The sequence below is a fragment of the Temnothorax nylanderi genome, unplaced genomic scaffold, assembly GCF_030848795.1.
Source record: "Temnothorax nylanderi isolate EJ_2023f unplaced genomic scaffold, tnyl_v1.0 TNYL_tig0001_pilon, whole genome shotgun sequence".
NCBI classification, from domain to species: Eukaryota; Metazoa; Arthropoda; class Insecta; order Hymenoptera; family Formicidae; genus Temnothorax; species Temnothorax nylanderi.
In genome coordinates this window covers 3,026,925-3,046,442 of record NW_027249063.1, presented here as the reverse complement: position 1 = coordinate 3,046,442, position 19,518 = coordinate 3,026,925, and the positions used below count along the sequence as shown (strand labels likewise).

Below are 19,518 nucleotides of genomic sequence, written 5' to 3'. Positions count from 1 at the left end.
CAAACCTGCAGACTATTAAGACTATTATCACAGTCCGTCGTATCGATATCATTCAAATTGATGCCAGATCTTTCCATCTCCGCATAGGTTCCAAACGGAAGTTTGCCCAAGCACTCTAACTTCATGATGTGCATCTTGCTGCGAAGATGCTTGGCCAAATGTCCATGTATTCTGAATGCTACCTTACAATCTGTACACTTGAAAGGCCTAGGGTTGCTGGTAGTTGCCGCGCCAAACGTAGAAGTCATACTGACCTAATAATATAATATTTACTTGTACACTCGTGCAAAACATATAACGTTTCTCAATGAAAATAAAGTTGAATCATCATTTACCTTATTGTGATGGGAAACGGATCTTTCATGTTTCGTCAAGTGGCCTTTAGTCCGGAAAGAAACTGCACAATTTTCGCATCTGTACGGCCGCTCGAAATAATGAATGTTGAGATGCAACCGTAACTGACTAGGCTTACTAAACACCTTATTACAAATCCCACACGCAGTCCTACCATCTTCCGTGACACTGTAATCATATTCCATAATTTAAGTTTTTAAAACTAAAATTATTTTGATAATTCTAATGAATAGAATTTAAATACTATCATACTATCGTATACGTAGATACATATTAGAATACTCTAATATGTATCTAACGTAATAATAAATAATACTATTATTATATGCATCCTATGCGTCAAGAAAAAGCATGTAATTAAAAAATGAGGTTTTTAAAAATATTTTATTTACCTGACATAGTTAGGCGCCGGTCCACTCGACGGTTGTAAAAATTCCGCTTGCGGTTTCGCGTTTCCTGTGTTTGGTGACGGCGATCGAAAATCTGGCCCACCGACGACTACCTTTCCTGCTATCGCGTGTTTCATGTTATCTAACGTATTCTGTTTAGCCATGTCCGCAGTGTGTTTCGTATCGTAATAGAGGATTCGTACTTTCTGCGGTGACGTACTTCTCGCGTCTACGTTTTGCGACTTGAGCGGCTCGTGTATAGGCTGCAATATTTCGTAGTTGGCACGTGGATCTTGGACGTGCGCCCTGTATTCTGCGAGAGTTCTCATGTCACGGCTCGGCGGTCTATTATCCGGATTTGCTTGCCGGATTTCCATGTTTGTCGACGGCATAAGCTCTTGAATGACTTGCATATCGTGAGCGAACGACGGCTTGTACTCGCGACTAGGCGGTCTTATCTCTTGACCGCGTATCTTGTATTCCTGTTGATTCGATAGCCTCAGCTCTTGACTCTGCGTCCTGTATTCTTGACCAGGCGTTCTGATCTCTCTACTGGGCGGTCTTAGGTCGAGATTCCGCGGACTATGATTCTGTATTCGAACATCATTAGTCGCGGTTCTCATCTCGTGATTCGCAGACCTCATTTCCTGACCGACGGGATGGCATTCTCTAGGTCTTTCCATCTCACTCACCATCTTCATCGCGTTGAACATGGAACTTCTATCGATATCGTTGTTCGTATGTTGCATCAACGGTGGTCGATTGTTGACGTCCATATTCAAAGATTTCGGCGAATGGCAATCAATACTGGACGTGCTGCGAACAGGTACAATAGAGCACGGTCTCTCGATCGAATTATTGTTCCTAGTCATAGATAGACCATACTCGATACCTGGCCTTGCGCCAGCGGGACCGTTAGTTAGACCAAGCTCAAAATTTTCACGATCAGAAACTATACGATTACTCTGTTCTTTATTCTTGTGAATAGCCTCGTAATCGAACGTTCGTCTCTCTATCGCCATGTTATTCTGATAAATCTTTTCCCTGATTTCCATCTTAATGTCGTCACTGGTGTGCTTCGTCATGTGTTTAACCCTAGATTCCATAACGGTATGCTGCATCTTGCTGGGATCGGTATACGTCACCGTTGGAATACCGTTGGAATCTATATGCCTGGACCTGTTCTGGTCTTGATGACGCGAGTAAGCATCTCTTTCCTGTATCTGCTTGTCCACCTTGGTATTTCCGACGCGGTATTGCTGCTTAATTTTGCTGTCCATTACATGTCTCTCCGTGAGGTAGGCCTGCAACATGTGGCCCTCCGCATCCGGTTTCCATTCTCTACCCTGTATAGGCAGCCGTTCCATCGTTTGGACTATCGTCTGCAACAGGACCGGCTCCGAAACGGGTGTCAGAATGTCCGTGGGTCTAGCCCTTTGCGGTACCGGCGAGGGCAACACCTGAGTGGTCTGCTTCGTCGTGAGATCCATGGGCTGCGACAGCTGATGACGTGACTCCGTGACATCAGTGATTTCCTCGATCTCGAAGTCAGAGTCATCTTTCTTCGACGACTGAATGACACTGATTCTCGTTTCTTCCGTCGCACTTCGGTTCGACGGGAAGTAATAACGGTGCGATAATTCGTTTTGGATCAGAGCTGTTCCTTGCGTGGTGACGCTTTGACTCATGGTCGATGTAGTCGTGGTGGTGGGCGCGACACTCTCGGCGGAAGTCGTCGGTAAAGTTAACGTGTACGGATACGTTGTGGGTCTACCAGACGGTAGCAAGCCCGGCAATCTGTTCGACGTGTTACGTTGCGAAAGACTCAATAGACTTTGTGCCGCTTCTTGCTCCTCGCTACCAGACTCCTCGCTTTCCTCTCCGTCACTATCTTCCTCTTCCTCTGAGGATTCTTCCGCGTTACCGCCACCGGCAACTAATCGCGCGATAGCCTCCTTGTCGATGTTTTCGTCGCAGACAGTTGTAGGGACTGGCACTACGCCCAATTCCACACACTTCTTGTAGTGAGCCTTAGATTTCATGTGTTTCGTGAGGTTACCCTTTGTTTTAAAACTGTCGCAAAAAAAAAAACAATTAATTATGATTCCAATAAACTAAAGTTAGAAATATAATTTAGATTTTCTTGATGCGCTACGTGGAAAAATCTCAACTTACCTAAAGGTACAATGCTTGCAAGTGTACGGCCTAACATCCGTATGTGTTCTGATATGTTTCTTCAGCATAGATGGTTTTTTACAACGAATACCGCATTCTTCACAGACATAGCGTCCTCGACCTTATGTAATATATACGTAATAATTAAAATTTTATTTCAATGCAATAATTACAATGTTAAGATTACAGCTCTAAAACGTCATTAACGAAAATTGAATTATATTACGAATTTTATGAATTACATTAATAAAAAATAGTAAACTACATCACGCACGTACTACATATGAAGATTTTAGAATAAGATCGTTAAGAAAATTTTGGTGACTGATGCATAAATCTTTTATTTTGTTTTATTTTGAAAAACACAATATATTTAAATATATCTCACCTCTTCCGCGCACATAAGTGTAATCTTCGTTACTCTCGAAGCCTCCGTCAAATATCTTCACCCTTTTCGTCTTCTCCTGCATGTCACTCTCTAATCCGCTGTCCGGACTGGTGGGAGTGGTTGGTCTTTGCGAGGAGTGCGTTAGGATGTCCTCTTGTTTCTTCCACGCGGTCGTGTAATTGAGAGGCCTATGCCGAGAGTCGTAGTGCGCCATATCCACGTCTGGTGGTGCCTCCTTGCATATCTTCCAATTGGAGTACATCGACAGACCGTGCTGCTGTGTGACATACATTGGCTGCGGTCGATTCAGGGTACAATAAAACAACCTGGTGGAACACTTGAGTCCCAGATATGTGTAGGCATGCCCATTTAGATATAGTTGTCCGTACGACTTCTTGGGTCGCGGAGTCTCCGGACTAATGAGAGGAAGTGTATTCGCCGTGGGCGTGATCCCGTGATGCTTCTTCGGCGTAAACGTGCCGGGTTTCAATGGCAGAGACGTGGGTCTCAAGAACTTATTAGCACTAGTCGTTTCTTTAGCGACATCGCTGCCACTTTTCGGCGACTTGGCCTCGGGTTGCTTGTCCTTAACAATTAATTCTACGGAAGTTTTCGTTGGCACTTCTGTCTTGGAAGAATCTAAGTTCACAAGTATCACCGATGGCGCGTTGTCGGCCTTCATTTTGGCGCCGTTGAATCCGCCGTATCCATCCGCGATCTTGATCCATCCACGTGCATCCGAGGAGACATTGTTTTTTAATCGACCATTTTCGTGAGGAGGCAAGTCGTACTTAGGGATTGCAGTGTGCGTGTCTACCGGAGCTGCTCTGCCAGCATCCACTTCACTGACTCCCCAATTTGACGATCTCTTCCTGCTTTCCGAAATGGTCTTGGGCGAATATCTCATTTTGCTGTAAGAGTTCGAAGAAATCGTGGGGTCCACGCCGTTCGGATAACTAAAAGCCTTGTCCAGCTTCGGACTCTTGTCGTATGTGAAATCCTTCCTCTCTCGCGGGCTCTCTATACCCTTGTACTTCACGGTCGTATTATTTTTGATATGACGATCGAGCTCCGCTTTACCAGTCTCTCCGCCGAGAGTCGACGGTACCCTCGTGCGATACTTGTCCGTCGAGGTCTCAACCTTAACGCTAGGAACTTTGGGACTGGTCAAACCGCTCTTCAGACCGTCGCCGTTGGGTGTCTTGAAGCTGATCTTCATCGATTCCTTCGCCGGACTGGCCAGGTCTAAAGGCTGATCTAACATGGAAGGAACATGTCCCGACAACGGACTAGGCATGCCAGGCACCGTGCTGGGCTGTACTTTCACCGGACTGGCCAGATCCAGCGGCTGAGGTATCATATGTAGGCCCGGTAGGCCCGGTATCACCTTGTAACCGGCTTCGCCGGCCGTTATACTCGGAGATATGTCTATGGTCGGTGTACCGGTCAGAGTGTGCGGTCCGGGCATACCGGGTACATAAGGTATCACCTTTCCAGCATGGAGGATATTCGTGATACCAGCTTGCGGCAGAGTCAACGGATTGTAGGCAGTGATACTCGTCAGCGGGTTGAGAGGCCCCAAGTAATCGTAGCAGGACATGGTGGGCGCTATATTCGGGGTTGATATGTTCGGTATGATGGGCGCCAATATCTTCGGCGCGTTGGGCAGGGATATGGAGGAATTGGACGTGCTGGCCGATGTGCCTGGCGGCTTGTGCATCATGGTACCGCCAGAATGAAGTCCCGATTTCACCACTATCGACGCTGTCTCCGAGTTCATGCACTTGCTGTTGATTACGTGCTCGTTCGTGGGCGAATTCGTCTGTCGTGGCTCGATTCTCATCGTTTTCGTCACCTCGCCTGTATTGTCGAGAATCCTCACTTCACCGCCGAACATCTGCAGCGAGTTCGGACGCGGGTATTTGCTGAGCTCTTCCAATGATCTTAAACTGGTCGGCACGGATTCCGTTCTTTGCTTCTTAGCAGGTGGAGCGTACGCGTCGACTAGTCTGGTATTACCCAGCAGAGGACCTGGCGAGGGTAACGGTTGCAAGGTACTGTAATAATCAGAAGATTTCACATCGAAATCAGAATCTCGTTTCTCTAAGTCCGCATAATAATCGGCTCCTTTTCGAGAACTGTCGATACCCTTACTACAATAATATCTACTGTGAGCCTCTAAATTATCTATGCTAGTGTAGGGGATGTTGCATTTAGGACAGACGAAGTTTTCTACGGCGGTCTCCGCTATCGGTCCGTTTATGGAACCGCGAGTTTTCAACAGGAGATCCTTGATAATCGAACTCTCCGGAAGCTCACTGTCTTTCGCTTCTTGAGCGCAACCGTCGCTGTAGCAGCGCTTTCTGCTGTTTGAAGACTCCTCCGCGGAAGACAAGTTCAACGGCTGCTGTTCAAATGACTGCTTCGTCTCCACTAAACTCTGCTGGCGATGCATTAATTTGTGCAAACATGGATCCACTGCGTCAACGATCGCCTGATTGTCCGTGATGATCTTGTCGATGTGCTCCTGCAACTGTTCCGCGTTCGGTTTAACAGAATTGGAAGTAGAGGTGGTCGTGGAGGAAGACAAGGAGGAACTGTTGGAAGAACTGGGCGATAAGGAAGACGTTTCGGTGTCGCTGTTCACGCACTGCAGGGCCGTTCGGGCTTGAAACTTCGGCTTGTAGATCTTGCCGGTCTTTACGGTTTTTACTGCGGCGGTAGATACCGTCGTCGTTGCCGTTGTAGGCGTAGAAGCTGGCGGCGGCGGTGGTGTCCCAGTGCCATTACTGGCGCTATCTGACAGACTTATGTCAGAATCCTCGGACACCTGTGAAAAAACGTAGATTGTCGCATATTAATTAAACATCGAAAAGTATTGAATTGCCTGATTGGTAAACTCAATTGCTATTGATAGAATGCAAGAAAATTGCAAACGCCTTATTAGAGATTAAACCTAAGGTATTAATCAATAATTACATTGTTAATTCTCTTTCAATATCAAAATTTTGTCGAAGTCTGTTAAATTATTTAAATTTTAGTAATTTAATTAATGGATTACCTTTTCTCCTTTCTCCACTTTGTGCGCGTGAGAGCGCGATCTGCAGTGCTTGTACAGATTCGATTTGGTCTTGAAGGAGATTCCGCAGAGCGCGCACGGATACGGCCGTTCATTCGTATGTGCCCTGATGTGCTTTTGAAGGACACTCGGCTTGGTCCACGTCATCGGGCAGTAAGGGCACGCGTAACCACTCTTCCGGGACTCGGCGGTGGGTTCGACTGCCCCTGCCGGCTCCGGGGAAGGCTCGAGCTTGTTGCCGAGTTCCTTCGACGACTCCTTGCCATCCTTGTCGTCGTCCTTACGCTTGGGCGTCTCACCAGAGGCGACGTTGTTTGCCGTGCCCTCCTTCTCGATGACTTTCGGCGCAACCTCGGTCGTCGCCATCTTCTTGAACTTCTTGTGCAGGTACTTTGGCTCGCCATCGTTGTTGTTGTTGTTGTTATTGTTGTTGTTATTATTATTGGTCAGCTGTGGGTCTGTCATCGCCACAGTATGGGTCTCTGCAAAACAGCGCGGCACATTCAATCACTGTCGACTGACGGCGGAAGAAAAGGAGCGAAGAGTGAAAAAGAGAAGGCGAGATCATGCGCGGGTGGGCTCTCAGGTGACTCAGATGCGAGAACGGACGTCGTCGTGCATGATGTCCCGTGTCGAGAGGGGAGGTGATTCACGAAGGATTCTCGATACTCTGCGCGAAACGCCGAGGCTATTCCGCGAAGCGGACCGGCGTCGATTAATTCGATTTTAATCACCGATCATCTCTACCGCGACAGCATGCTAATGTGTTGTCGTTGGGAAATAAACGCGTAAAAAGCCCCCGAAATAACACGGATATCAAGTAGATTTTTTTTATTACACGCAAAGTGATCTTACGTAACGACGCTAATAACGCGTCGAATTTATGATGACGACGAGTTCGAGTGACACGTGCGCGACGACGATCGTACATAAGGAAAGTGCTCGAGGTCGTGCCAAGCAAAGTATCACGGTGACGCCGATTGGAAAATTCTAGTCCACTGTGTCAATTGCCTTATGACGTTTTCATAAATACATAGGCGTTAATGTACTCTCGATGTGGGATAAGAAAATACTGACACGCGTTTGGTATATGCGTTATATTATGTTCCATCGATTACGTAGCATCAGCGATTACGTGACGCATAAAAGTGAATTGATTTGTTACTAGTAATTGCGTCGAACCACGATCGAGATCTCAAACGCAACATTACGTTAAAGTTACATTTAAAAAACGCTGTCTCTCGAGTTTTAGACGTTGCGTAATGATATCATTACTATATTTATAATTACACAGAATTTCGTATATCGTACAGTATATTAAAAAATAATGAAGAAAAAGTATAAATTATTACAAATAATGTGAATGTACATATACTACATGCTTTTGATTCGAAAAAAATGTTTATCTGCATCTCATTTTCAACATATTGAATATATTTATATCAGCGGTGGTGCGTTTTATTTCCATACATCATATCCTAGGTGACAGCGCATTTATTTTCATATTAATTTCGTCATATAAGATCAAGATATAAAAATATAATATCAAGAAAAGGTGTAAAAATACAACAAATATATATAATTTACCATCTATCCCGCACAAGGAAAGTAATTAGTTATTTCGCAGTACACTTTCGCGATCGGGAAAATACTTGGCCGTGAATAATCGCTAATAATAATCTGTCAATAGATATTTTTCTCCGCAGCGGAGAAATAGCCGAGCCATAGCTAAAACGAGTGATACATACGGGGAAAATACCGATGATCACATAAGAACTCCCGCAAATAATTCAATTAGGAAATTCGATTACGTATCTTGCGGTACGCCAATTCTATTAGATTCCGCTCTAATGGACATGCTTTTAAATACACGTTATTTTAGGGCATCCTTTGTGAGATTAACTTGATTTTTTTTTATCACGTAGCAACACAAGATATAGCTTTAATGCTTAGATAATCATCGTATATTGATATGTATATAATAGTTCTGACGCATTGACAAATCGTTACATTTTATAAGTAGAGCTTTTTTAATTCTGATAAAATTCTATATATTTATGATGCATAAATGAAATTTAATATCATTAAATTAATTAAACGATATTAATATATTAACATCGTTTGATAAAATATCATAACATTTTAAGCAGATATTGATTCAAACGCAATTATCCACGTGTTCAATATTCGTGACAGGTCATCTCCGCGGAATTATACAGCAATGCGAGGTTGCGAAAGCGGAAGTTGGGGACGGGTTCAACTGTTCAGATTCATTTACGTGAACGAGCGAGACTTCTCTGCGCCTGCATTTTCATTTATAAGCAACCGAGGTCGCTTCCGTGTTTGCTCATCGGCGCGACTGATCGACGACGAATTATTTACCGTGGAATTATTTAGGATCGTACTCAGTCTTTCGGCATATTTGCCTCTTTTTCTCGACGCGATGCAATAATTACGCGATTAATCGATGTATATAGGTCGATAGTATTGTCGAAATATCGCATCCGGCTGACGCCAACTTGTTCGTTACACCTTGACTTTGATACAGTCATTAACCTGACTGATATTATCAACATGTACAAAGATATTTCGAAATTATTTCGTATTTATTCCATGAATAGTTCAAGTTAGTATAGCAGTAATTATACACAATTACCGAAATTACTAGCTTGACATCCATTCAAGTTACAAGACATTAAATATTATTACCAAAGATTCAAGAGTCTTTTTCTTCCTCCTGTAAATTTTCTCACTAGTAGTTTTTAAAATTGATACATGCGATATACATTTTAACCTTGTAGAAACTTTCTATAATATCTCGTCATTATATACGTATATAACGTATAAATTATTCAAAGCGGATATATTTCTTCTCTCTCTCCCGCGTGTGTTTTAAATTTTTGATTAAGTTCACCGTCGAGTTATGAACATTTGCAAGCTTAAAATCCGCAATTCCCAGTTCGCTAAAACTTGATTGTCATCGTCTTCAAGAATATAATCGTCAATTATGAGAAATTAAATTTTATTACATTTTGGCAATATTGGTAGATATTAAGTTTTACTTCATGACAATGAATGCAATTCACGTCGATCGACACTACTAAAATAAAAACATTCAATAGTCACACAAAAACAGATTTGTGACAAATAAACAGTTTCATGAAGAATTTAATATATTTTGCTCAGTTCTAATATATATATGTATATAATGAAAAAGATTTATCATGTCTTAAAATATCACGATTCGTTCCTATTTACCTCGTTTTCTATAAAAAAAAAAAAAAAACGAGTTTTATTCCTTTTGCATAATCGTTTGTTTTTACATACTGATTGTCATCACTTCAGGTCGCAAAGGCTTAAGGTCTATGAATAATTCTATATCCTCTGTTTCTTTTCGTCTACATAGTTGCCCTCATCGTATCCCTCGTTGAAGAATGCGCGTCGCCAACCGGGCGTCCACGTCGTTCCCGTGTATATTTTTATAACTAGCAGAAATCGCCGGCCTTTTCTTGGACGCCACTTTCGCGGCACCGTTCGCCGAAGTACCCGGTAATTTTGGACCGCGCTATTTATACGCGCAAATAAAGTAGAGGGAGAGGATGAGAGAGAGAGAGAGAAAGAAAGAGAGAGAGAGAGAGGACAAAAAAAGAAGCGCGAGAGGAGCTGGCAGAACGCGAGCCAATCTCGTTCGCCGACGGAGGCATTTCTCGCGGAGAATCACCGCCACGTCCAAACGACGACGAGACTTACATCGACGGTCCATTTGGCAGCGGCGATTTCCTTCACTCGGAAAAGAGACACTGCCATAAAATTTTTGATTCTTAGACATCTAAAGTAAAAGCCACCAAAATATCATGCGATATTATTTAAGCGTTGCAAACTCGTACTATAATAAACGGAGTTTTACGAAAGTGCAGTTCACAATTCGCGCACCTCCAGCTTCGCACTTTTACCGATTTCAATAGATTCTAGATCAACATTAATTTAATATAATCCTATCTTTGTATCGTGTCTTATCGGAACATCGATGCCTTATTATTCTGATCGGCGAATACGAGATGAATCGCGTTAATTGTACCTGCGGCTGCGAAGTTTATACGGGTGCATGCGAGTACAATAAGTCGATCCGCGGATTAAAAAAAGACTCCTTTGTGAGCGGACCGTGGGAGGATACGCGTGACGCGAACACACGCGAACGCGCATATTTCATTGGGCTCTCCTACGGCAGAGATGAATGAAATGACGACGGCTTGCCATTAAATCCATTCTTATTCACTCACAATCAGTTTCTATGGTTTACACGCGCGCGGTATCTACGCGCGTATTATCGCAGGATGTTTTATGTGTTGCGGACTTAAAAGTTTGTGCGCGAGGAAACTGAATCATCGGCATCGCCGGTGATATTTTCACGCTATCGCAAATTTGCATAAGGCGTCTGTGTGTCGCAGTAGTGTGTACACAATATTATTTGACTGTAAAGAAGTACGAGTCTCTTTATAACAGTACTGTACATAATGATACATATACTGTATCAGGTCAATATTCAACAGTAGATTTTGACTCATATCTTAAGAGTATAGCTGCATTATAATTTGCAATTTACATAGGTTAAAAGTTAGGAAGTTCTTCCAAATTGAGCACATAACATAATAGTAGGATTATCCGTGAACGTTGAAGAAATACTATTCTTCCTTCGCGTTTTAATTGTATCGGCGTTTTACAAATCGAGGCTGATAACGTCGATAAATTGAAAAGAGATGAACAGCGAAAGGATATTATAGTCGAGAGTGTATCGCTCGGAGTTTCGGATTGTTCAATTAACGACCTCTCAAATATTTGCCTGAAATTACAGCTTGTTATTGAAGTTATTCGTGCATTATACGCGCATATACTCGCCCAAGCTGCCAGGTAACGAATATACTTTGCGAACGCGTATGGCAGCGCAATAAATACGGCTCGCATGCACTAGCACAGTCCGCAGAGCGACGAAAATGGGTCACGATACGTTTTGTTTGCATTTCGAGCACAAACGCAGATGCAGATTTTGGTCGGGACTATACTCGGTAGTATAAAATACGCCGCAGTTATTTCTCTGCGAATAACGCGCTGGACTCCACGGATGCGTTTAATTCCGTAAGAAGCGTAAGCGAAATAACATTTAATAGGTACCCTGTTACAGCTTGATAATTTTCATGTGGTTATAGGAAAAGAAAAACCGCGTTAAAATAAATTATGTCCTATAATTTGTTTCGGAAGACAAAAATGTGTGGGAGACAATAAAAAATGTATTTCAGATAAACCTCTATATATGAAAAATGGAAGAGTTTATTCGTCAATAGCTTTCACAGAACTTTAATTAATAAAATCGTAAGATTTCAATTTATTTCGACATAGACGAATAAAAATCGACGTGACCTTATCTTGCATTGACATTTGCTACTTTTCATCCGGAATTTCAATTGACAAGTACTACGGTATATCCCGAAAATCGTAATGCGGTTTTATGCGAGAATCATTTTCATCTGCCATCCGTTTCTTAATTTTGTTACGAAATGTCATGGATCTCGCAAGGAATCGTCATATCGTCAATCATACCGATAAAGTTCCTAAAATAAAATTCTTCGAAATAAAGGAATTAGCTTAAAATAAAATTGCCTCTACCATTTTATTTTAGATCCATCGTCACCGCGTCAGAGAAGATACGAGATTTTTGGCGTACCATTGTACGCGAATAAAATTAGTTACGGACGGCATAAAGTTTTATTTTTGGACTTTCGGTCGACGAGTTTAGCGATCTCGCCCATATCGTCGTTTTCTCCAGCCCGAATAAAACCCCAATATAGAGAGCTAGATTACGCGAGCTTGGATATTTTATTGATGTATTGGTTATTACTGTTTGCTCTCTATCTTGATAGCTCGCTCCCTGACCTCGGTCCCCTCTCTTAACGATGCATCAGCAGACGCGTGAAGATAACTCTCATTGTTGTATTTTATTATGTTTGACCAAAAGTGAAACGGAAACGTAAGGTAAATCTATACAATTTACGATCGTATCTAATAAATCGAAAAATAAAGCGTGACGTTTCTCTCATCCAAAAATCACGATTGTAGACACACCAAAAATCAAGCGATCAGGGTTTAGTGGCCAAGTTTTGATAAGCATCTTTTTTAACTAAATATAACACGAAAATCTGCATAAAAATTAGTCAAAATTACATATTCGATCAGACAAAACATAGGCAGTATTTTAAGATTATTTTAATCATTTTTTTTTCCTTTAAATTATTAAATAAAAAATGTGGAGAATGTAATTTTCGGTGTTAAGTGGACATGATAAGCAAGTCGTAGATATCGTTTCGTACGATATTAGCTTAATCCTGAGTGAGAGTTCGAAGAGGCGAAGCGTAAACTCGTACAAACGACCAATTGCAACCTATGAATAGTTCGTTCAGTCTGCCGTATACGTCGTACAACGTACATCATGCCACCGTACGCTATATGGACCTGACAATTCGTTAATCGTTTTATGCCGGACGCGTCAGACACGTTAAACGCTCGTTCAACTGACCGCGACTTAATCCCATCATGCCTCAATTTTCGCACGTCTGATTCTCAATTAATGCTCTACCGTTTGTATATGTGTGCGAAGTCTTCAAAATTTTATCTTGGTTATTTTTCGTCTCGATACGTTACAAAAAAGTTGATCAATCATATGTCGTCAACGAGTCTTGACAACTTTAACTGCCGCGCTTAAAATTGACAATTATAGTCTTGTCATTCTAATAATAATTTTCGCATTCTATCTCAATTAAGTTTTTAGCTTTTAAGTCAGTATTTTGATACTTTTATTAGATTTTAATGACTTTCACTTTGTTCATGTTTTATTATCAGGTTTTAACGCGGGATTCAAATCGCGTTAGACATGATTTATGTATAACACGATTTTATCAATCGCACGTAGTGCGTAGTTAAGTAGGAAAACGCGACCACCACTTGTCGATTAATTATTGCGCGAAACATAAGAAGCCCATGCAGCTCGTTCTTATCTGGCTCAATTGATAAACGGGAAATCAGGCTTGAATGGCATTGCGCCATTCTGTTTTATTATACAACAACGACGTTGGTGCCTCTCCGCACCTGTGCACTGAAGTACAGCGAATGCTCGGAATTCCGTCGTACGTGAATCAGTGGTGTCGAGAGCGTTATATCGAACACCGGATTGCGGAAACCGGCTGCGCGGTTTCGCGACTTTCGCCGACGAGAGATCGCCGATCCTTCGACCGTGTTCCCCGCATCGAGGAGGAAACGAGATAATTTTGGCGATGCCGCGGGCTTTTAAATATTTAACGTGACGAATTCGGCGGGAATCCTACAACAAGAGAAACGAGCGTGCCGAAACATCGAGACATTTTGTTGATTCTGAGTCAGACCCCGGGTCAGTTCCCCGCTCGGTCATTAATTCTATTTAAGCTTACGATATAACTGCTCGATTCTTTTCTGCTGGTATGGGGTGAAGTTTAATTTAACTGATGCGGTAATCGATAGTAACGGTAGAATGTTGGTTTTTATAGCGTGGATAGCGTTGTTCCGGCGTATCCATTCGATGCGGCATCAGTAATTTTATAACTGTTTGTTAATAGCATTTTAACATATGTGGACAGCATATTTATTGTCGCGTTTATCGTGGTTATATCGCCAGATTGTGCGTGTGCCAGATATACGAATACGTCGTCCAATTAACGTCCACTCAATGCAGCATTTCGCGTAAATCAAATCAGTGATGCGCAATATTTCTCTTACGTAAACCATTTGGAAACCAATCTCTTCTGTCTTATTGAAATATATTTAGTATACAACTTTTACTATTTTAAATATTTATGGAATGATATGTAATACGACGCAGAGATGATTCAAACGTGTGCAAAGTTTCAACAATTTGTAAAACTCGCTATTCCGCTCCCAATTGATTAAACCATCTCGTTTACATCTAAATTATTGGAATCATCGTCGAATTAACGATTGTTATTACGCGTTACAATATTCCTGTAGAAATTAGATCACGTTAGAATCGCTGCGGAAGCGAGGTTGGGAAACACTGGTGTATCGCGTAGCGGGTCTGTGCGGCGGCCAAGCGCGCGTCGTTGCACCGGATGAACTCTCCGATCGTGCGGTGGCCGCTGCCGTCGTCGCCGTTGCCGCCGCCGCCGCCGCCGTCTCTCTTCGTTGCTCTCCGTCTGACCGTATACTCGTAATACTCGTGCACACGCGGCGCGGTCTCTCGAGGTTGTGCGGTGCTGCCACCGGCGAGAGAGCGGGAGATTCCCGCGATGTACAAGTGAGTCACGCGCGCAACCCGAACCACCGCCGCCGCCGCCGCCGCCGTCGCCGTCGCGGTCGCCGCGTGCGTCTGACGAAGAAGCGGCATTCCCTACCTCTCCTTTCCCCCGCGCCTATCAGCCGCCTGCTTGCGTCTGACGGAGCAACTCTCTCCCCTACCGTCGGCCTTCGCACGGCCACCACTGACGCGCACAATCACACACGCGAACGGTCTCGCTCGCGCGCTCGGGGATTCCGCCCGACACTCTGCGCGCGCGCTACCGCACTCCGCTCCGCCGCGCCGGCTCCGCGCGATAGTCCCCCGTAGTCGCCCCACCGCGCGCCGGCGGAGAGACTCGACACGAATCCACGCCGCTCCGCTCGCTCGCTCGCTCGCTCGCTGCCGGTGAACGGGTGATTGGGTCACGCACCCCGCCGTGCGTCTACGTGCCCTAGGACGTTCACGGCCGCCTATCCGGAATCCCTCCTTTCCCTTCCCACTCCAGTGCTTCCCAAAGAAAGGAGACTCTCTTCGAGACTCTCTTCGAGACTGAACTGATGATACGGATGTTTTTCTACGTTCATACGTACACACATTTGCGCGCATACAACACACGCATTCTTTTACTCTGTAATTTTTTAATTTTGTTCTACTTTCGATTTCTTGTCTCAATTTACTTTATATTCCTCCGTGTTAAAAGTAACGCGAGTAACGCTCGTTAATCTTAATTTCGGTGAAATATCGTTAAGCTTTCATTCGACTAGATATTTGTGCGAGGGAAAGCGAATCAGCGATTGAGATTTTAATTTTGCTCTCTTCATTCTCTGCCATTACATCATTTAATTTGCGCGCACTGTCTTAATCGTCACAGCTTCGTGTAGTCAGTCGATAAGAATCTGATAATTCAACACTAAAGAATAATGCAAAAATAGATATACGTGGTCGCAGTACTCTAGATTTTAAATGAAAACGACTTGATTGAGTCATTCAAGTGTCACTGTATCGGTCGTGTAAACAACATGACTTCATATTTACCTTCCGATTCGTTTAATTATAATTCTATCACTGACGAATGCGCCGTTATCACTAATAGCTGTTTTCATGTGTGCCTATGACGCACAGGATAAATCTAATAGCGAATTCTTCGTATTTGAACGGCGTCTCATTACAAATACTACGACGCACCTCTATGAATTGCAAATTCACCGAAGATCATCAATTGACGATCCCGTGAGAGAACGGACATTTATTTAACGTATATACCGCGAGCGTTCTTGAAAATTGGGACGAGTGTTTACCGAGTAAATAACGTAATTCTTCCGGTTTCGACGCGAGTGACTCTGCTACACGCCAACGTTTCTTGTGGCTTCCTTTCCGCGAAAACAAACGTGCGAGATACGGTTATTAATGCTAGTTGAAGAACAACGCGATAAGCCTCGCTACAATTAAACGTAGTAGTCTCAATTGCTGATCTTCACGTCACGATTGATGTGGAACGCGATACGCTATATTATAACTGTATCTCCCCGATTTGATGTCCGCCGTCAATCCACCGTACGTCAAAGTCGGAATTCTCATTTAGCTTGAAATTGAATTAGCGATTTAATTCTTATTGCTAGTGGGCGAGATTAAATATAAATTAATGCACTGCCAGTGATTCATTGTCATAAAAAACGGTTTCAAGGCTAAACTCCTTAATAAAGATGTGAAATCGATTTCTTTTTGTGAAAATTTTATGGAAAGTCATCATTGTCATCATTCACAAAGTAGCGTGTATGTGTATGTGCAGGTAAAAAAATTATCACACCATTCGATTCGTTCAATGAGAGGGAGCCAAGTTCGAGAGATCACGTGGTAGCGATTAAGAACCAGAGGAGGATACGTCTGGCGAGAATGGGTGAGTGTCGTACAATCCTTTTAAGCTTATTACAAGACCGTAACAGGTTTATAGTATCGCCGAGCGAGCGTAATGAAGTTCGGTGGATTTACGATGGGGGTGCACGGACAGTTAAAGTAAATTCAGATAGCGAGTAAAGTAAATTCCATTGTATCACGCGCGACCGCCGCCTTTCGCGAGATATTTTAACTCGCGGATGTTTGCGCCGCGAAACACGAGTTTTCCATTTGATCTCGTAATTCCATTTTGGGAAAACCAATATCACTGACATCAATTACACCCTCCAAAAATTATACGACTTGATTTAAGGCAGCAAGAGTTTAGTATCTGCGTGTTTAAAAATACGCGTTTGTATGTTTTTAGTTATAAAATTCATTTTAGTTATACATATAAATTATTACGATTAAGTATCGATAACAAGGTTTTTTAGCGCAACGCGTTTATGCGATTAAATATTTTGCATCATTTTTACATAATGTTTTTGTGTTTTTTGTGCAACTGGCGCGTTAATTACTTAGCAGTTTTCTAAGCGACTCAAAAGAAGCTGCGCAAACAAATCGATGATAAAAAGCGATTCCGCGAAATGTGTCTCTCAACGGCGATCTCTTCCGCATAATGCATGTTGAATATCACGACAGATCGAATTTCTTCGTCAGATTTACGTGTAGCGCGAAAATTCCACATGAGCAATCAATTGAGATTCTTGTCGGGGAATAATCCACCGCCTGACGTCTCCATATTCCGTATATAAAAGAAGGCATTCTCCGGTAAACCGCGGGAGAATTTCTCTTATACTCGAGTTACTGTATTTTGTTCACGGTATCTGAAACGTGGATATCATAACGAACTGATAGTAAACGAAGTTATCGCGGTGTTATCTATCGCAATCGATACTCTTGTAATTAAAACTTTTACGATCATAATCGTGTTTACATTGTGCGTTATAGGTATATGTGACAATTGCTACTGTATTCGTAACTATTTTCCACATTAATAAATAAGGAAAATGATGTAAAAAAAGATGAAATTTTCAATTTTTTGATCATTTTCGTTATAACGCATTTTAACGCTGTTTCGCTGTTTCTGTAATTATACGCCTTCCTAATTGATAGACTTTCGAGAGAAAATATATCAATAACGCTGCTTTAAAAATTAACATTTACTATAAGCATCACTTGTCGAATTCATTTCAAAACGAGACTGTTTACAGAAATATAAATCTCCTTCATTCTACGTTTCTTTAACTTGTTCCACGGGCTTGTACTATCATCTTCGCGTGCTACCGTGCTATTGTTTACACACAAAACAGCCGCCAAGTTCATTGCGTGTTTATGCTTGTTTCAAAGAAATGTTAAGCATTATAGCGACTACTCATCCTCTTATTCTGTTCCGTTTTCATTATACAAGTACTCTTCGCGGACAAGGAATGTGGATATTCTCCGGATATTCTCGAAATTAAAACAATGTCTCTTAATTAGACGAATAGCTCTCCGATTCAGATATTTATTTTAAGCGCTCATTGTTTTGACACGAATCGCGCTATTTGCCCATAAGACCGAATGATTCGAGAATTTTGCATAGCATTCGAATAACTGTTCTCCACTCACGGATAGAAATATCCGTGAGTGGAGTAACGCGCGTTGCAGCCTGAATCTTGGGCTTGCAACTCCGGCCCGGGAATCCCTTCCACGAATAGACGACAAATCGAGAGAAATTCCGACGATCCCACTCGCGGTGCGGCTGATTCCGGCTTTATACGGCTTGGCCGTAGGTCGCCGCCGCTTCGTCGTCGTGTCACCGTCGCTATAGGCATAAGAGAGACGCGGCGTCTTATACTCGCGGAGCTCGCTCGCTCTCTGTGTCTTCTCGGCGTAGCATGAAAATAGCTCAGCGTACTTGGAATATCGCGTGGCCTACGCGCTAAGCATGCTAAAACGGCATCATCCAACGCCGCTCGACCAACGGACGTTGCGTGCGTGAGTGCGGAGCGATTACTCGAAGAAGCATGCCCATCGACGCTTGGTTATTAGAAAACATTGAAAAATGTTCTTTGGATACTTTAGCGCCAGTATTCACTATTCACGCATTTAGATATGATACGAATATCAATTAAAAAAGATGTTTTTTTGAGTCATTAATAAATAAATTAGAGATAAGTAAGAATTAAATACAAGCGGTTCAAACAACTTGATGTGAATAATAACACTTTTTTTGAGAAAAAAACAAAGAAATATGTTTACGATAATCAAATTATATTTTTTAATAATTTGTATAATACTTAACAGACAAATAGACAATAATTTTATTAGTTTGGTTTTTGTTCTTAATTTAATAAATGTTCTTATGACTGCCTATTATGTATTTAAATAAGTTAAGCCGATATGTTTAAGGGGGGAGATCCTCACAAAGGATTATTCGGAGCAGAGGGACGAGAAGAAGCGAAGAGAAAGAGAGAGAGAAGGACTTATAATCTGTGCAGTTCAAAAATTGTTTTCCCGGCATCTACTCGTTCTGCAACTTTGTCGTGCCTATCTCTCTCGAAGTTCACATGTACTTGTTTGACCAGAGGTGGTCGACCAGCGATATACTGGAGAAATACCGACCAGCGATTAATTATAACTTGCGAGTTATCTACAGCTTTAATTTGCGTACTGATTCTTCGTGATCTAACGGGTGTTTCGAAATTACTTCTTTTCAATGAGACTTTTATTAAGTGAGATTTTGCCGCCAATTTTATTAAAAAATCTATTGGAAGACTATAGGAGAATATAATGAATCTCTAGGAAATTGTTCGTGTGACGATTGTTATTTCTCTTCATCAATCTATTTGCTATTATTGTCGGACTTTTTTACATAAAAATGTTATTTCTGTACAAGTAGGAAATATTATTTCTCGTGTGTCTGCGAGAAATTAGTGAG

General features: G+C 42.3%; 1 protein-coding gene and 1 long non-coding RNA gene across 7 annotated transcripts in view; one reads left to right on the top strand and one right to left on the bottom strand.

The window, feature by feature from the left end:
- Positions 1-19,518, bottom strand: part of Shn (zinc finger schnurri) — a 144,431-nt gene that overhangs the window by 5,186 nt on the left and 119,727 nt on the right. For 3 of the 4 annotated variants that reach the window (XM_071715773.1, XM_071715535.1, XM_071715618.1), the window contains 6 exons: positions 6,368-6,867; positions 3,307-6,136; positions 2,919-3,039; positions 747-2,816; positions 336-522; positions 6-254 (listed from right to left, as the gene is read on the bottom strand). In XM_071715773.1, coding sequence (XP_071571874.1) covers positions 6-254; positions 336-522; positions 747-2,816; positions 2,919-3,039; positions 3,307-6,136; positions 6,368-6,850 — 5,940 coding nt within the window. In that variant the 5' untranslated portion in view covers positions 6,851-6,867. Of the gene's footprint in view, positions 1-5; positions 255-335; positions 523-746; positions 2,817-2,918; positions 3,040-3,306; positions 6,137-6,367; positions 6,868-14,446; positions 14,798-19,518 lie in introns of those variants that run through there. The other variant, XM_071715699.1, reaches the window with a different exon arrangement.
- The window catches only part of LOC139778451 (uncharacterized), a 92,980-nt gene continuing 88,056 nt past the window's right edge, over positions 14,595-19,518 (top strand). For all 3 annotated transcript variants that reach the window (XR_011719599.1, XR_011719578.1, XR_011719571.1), the window contains exons 1-2: positions 14,595-14,720; positions 16,492-16,599. This is a non-coding gene — a long non-coding RNA (uncharacterized lncRNA). The remainder of the gene's footprint in view (positions 14,721-16,491; positions 16,600-19,518) is intronic.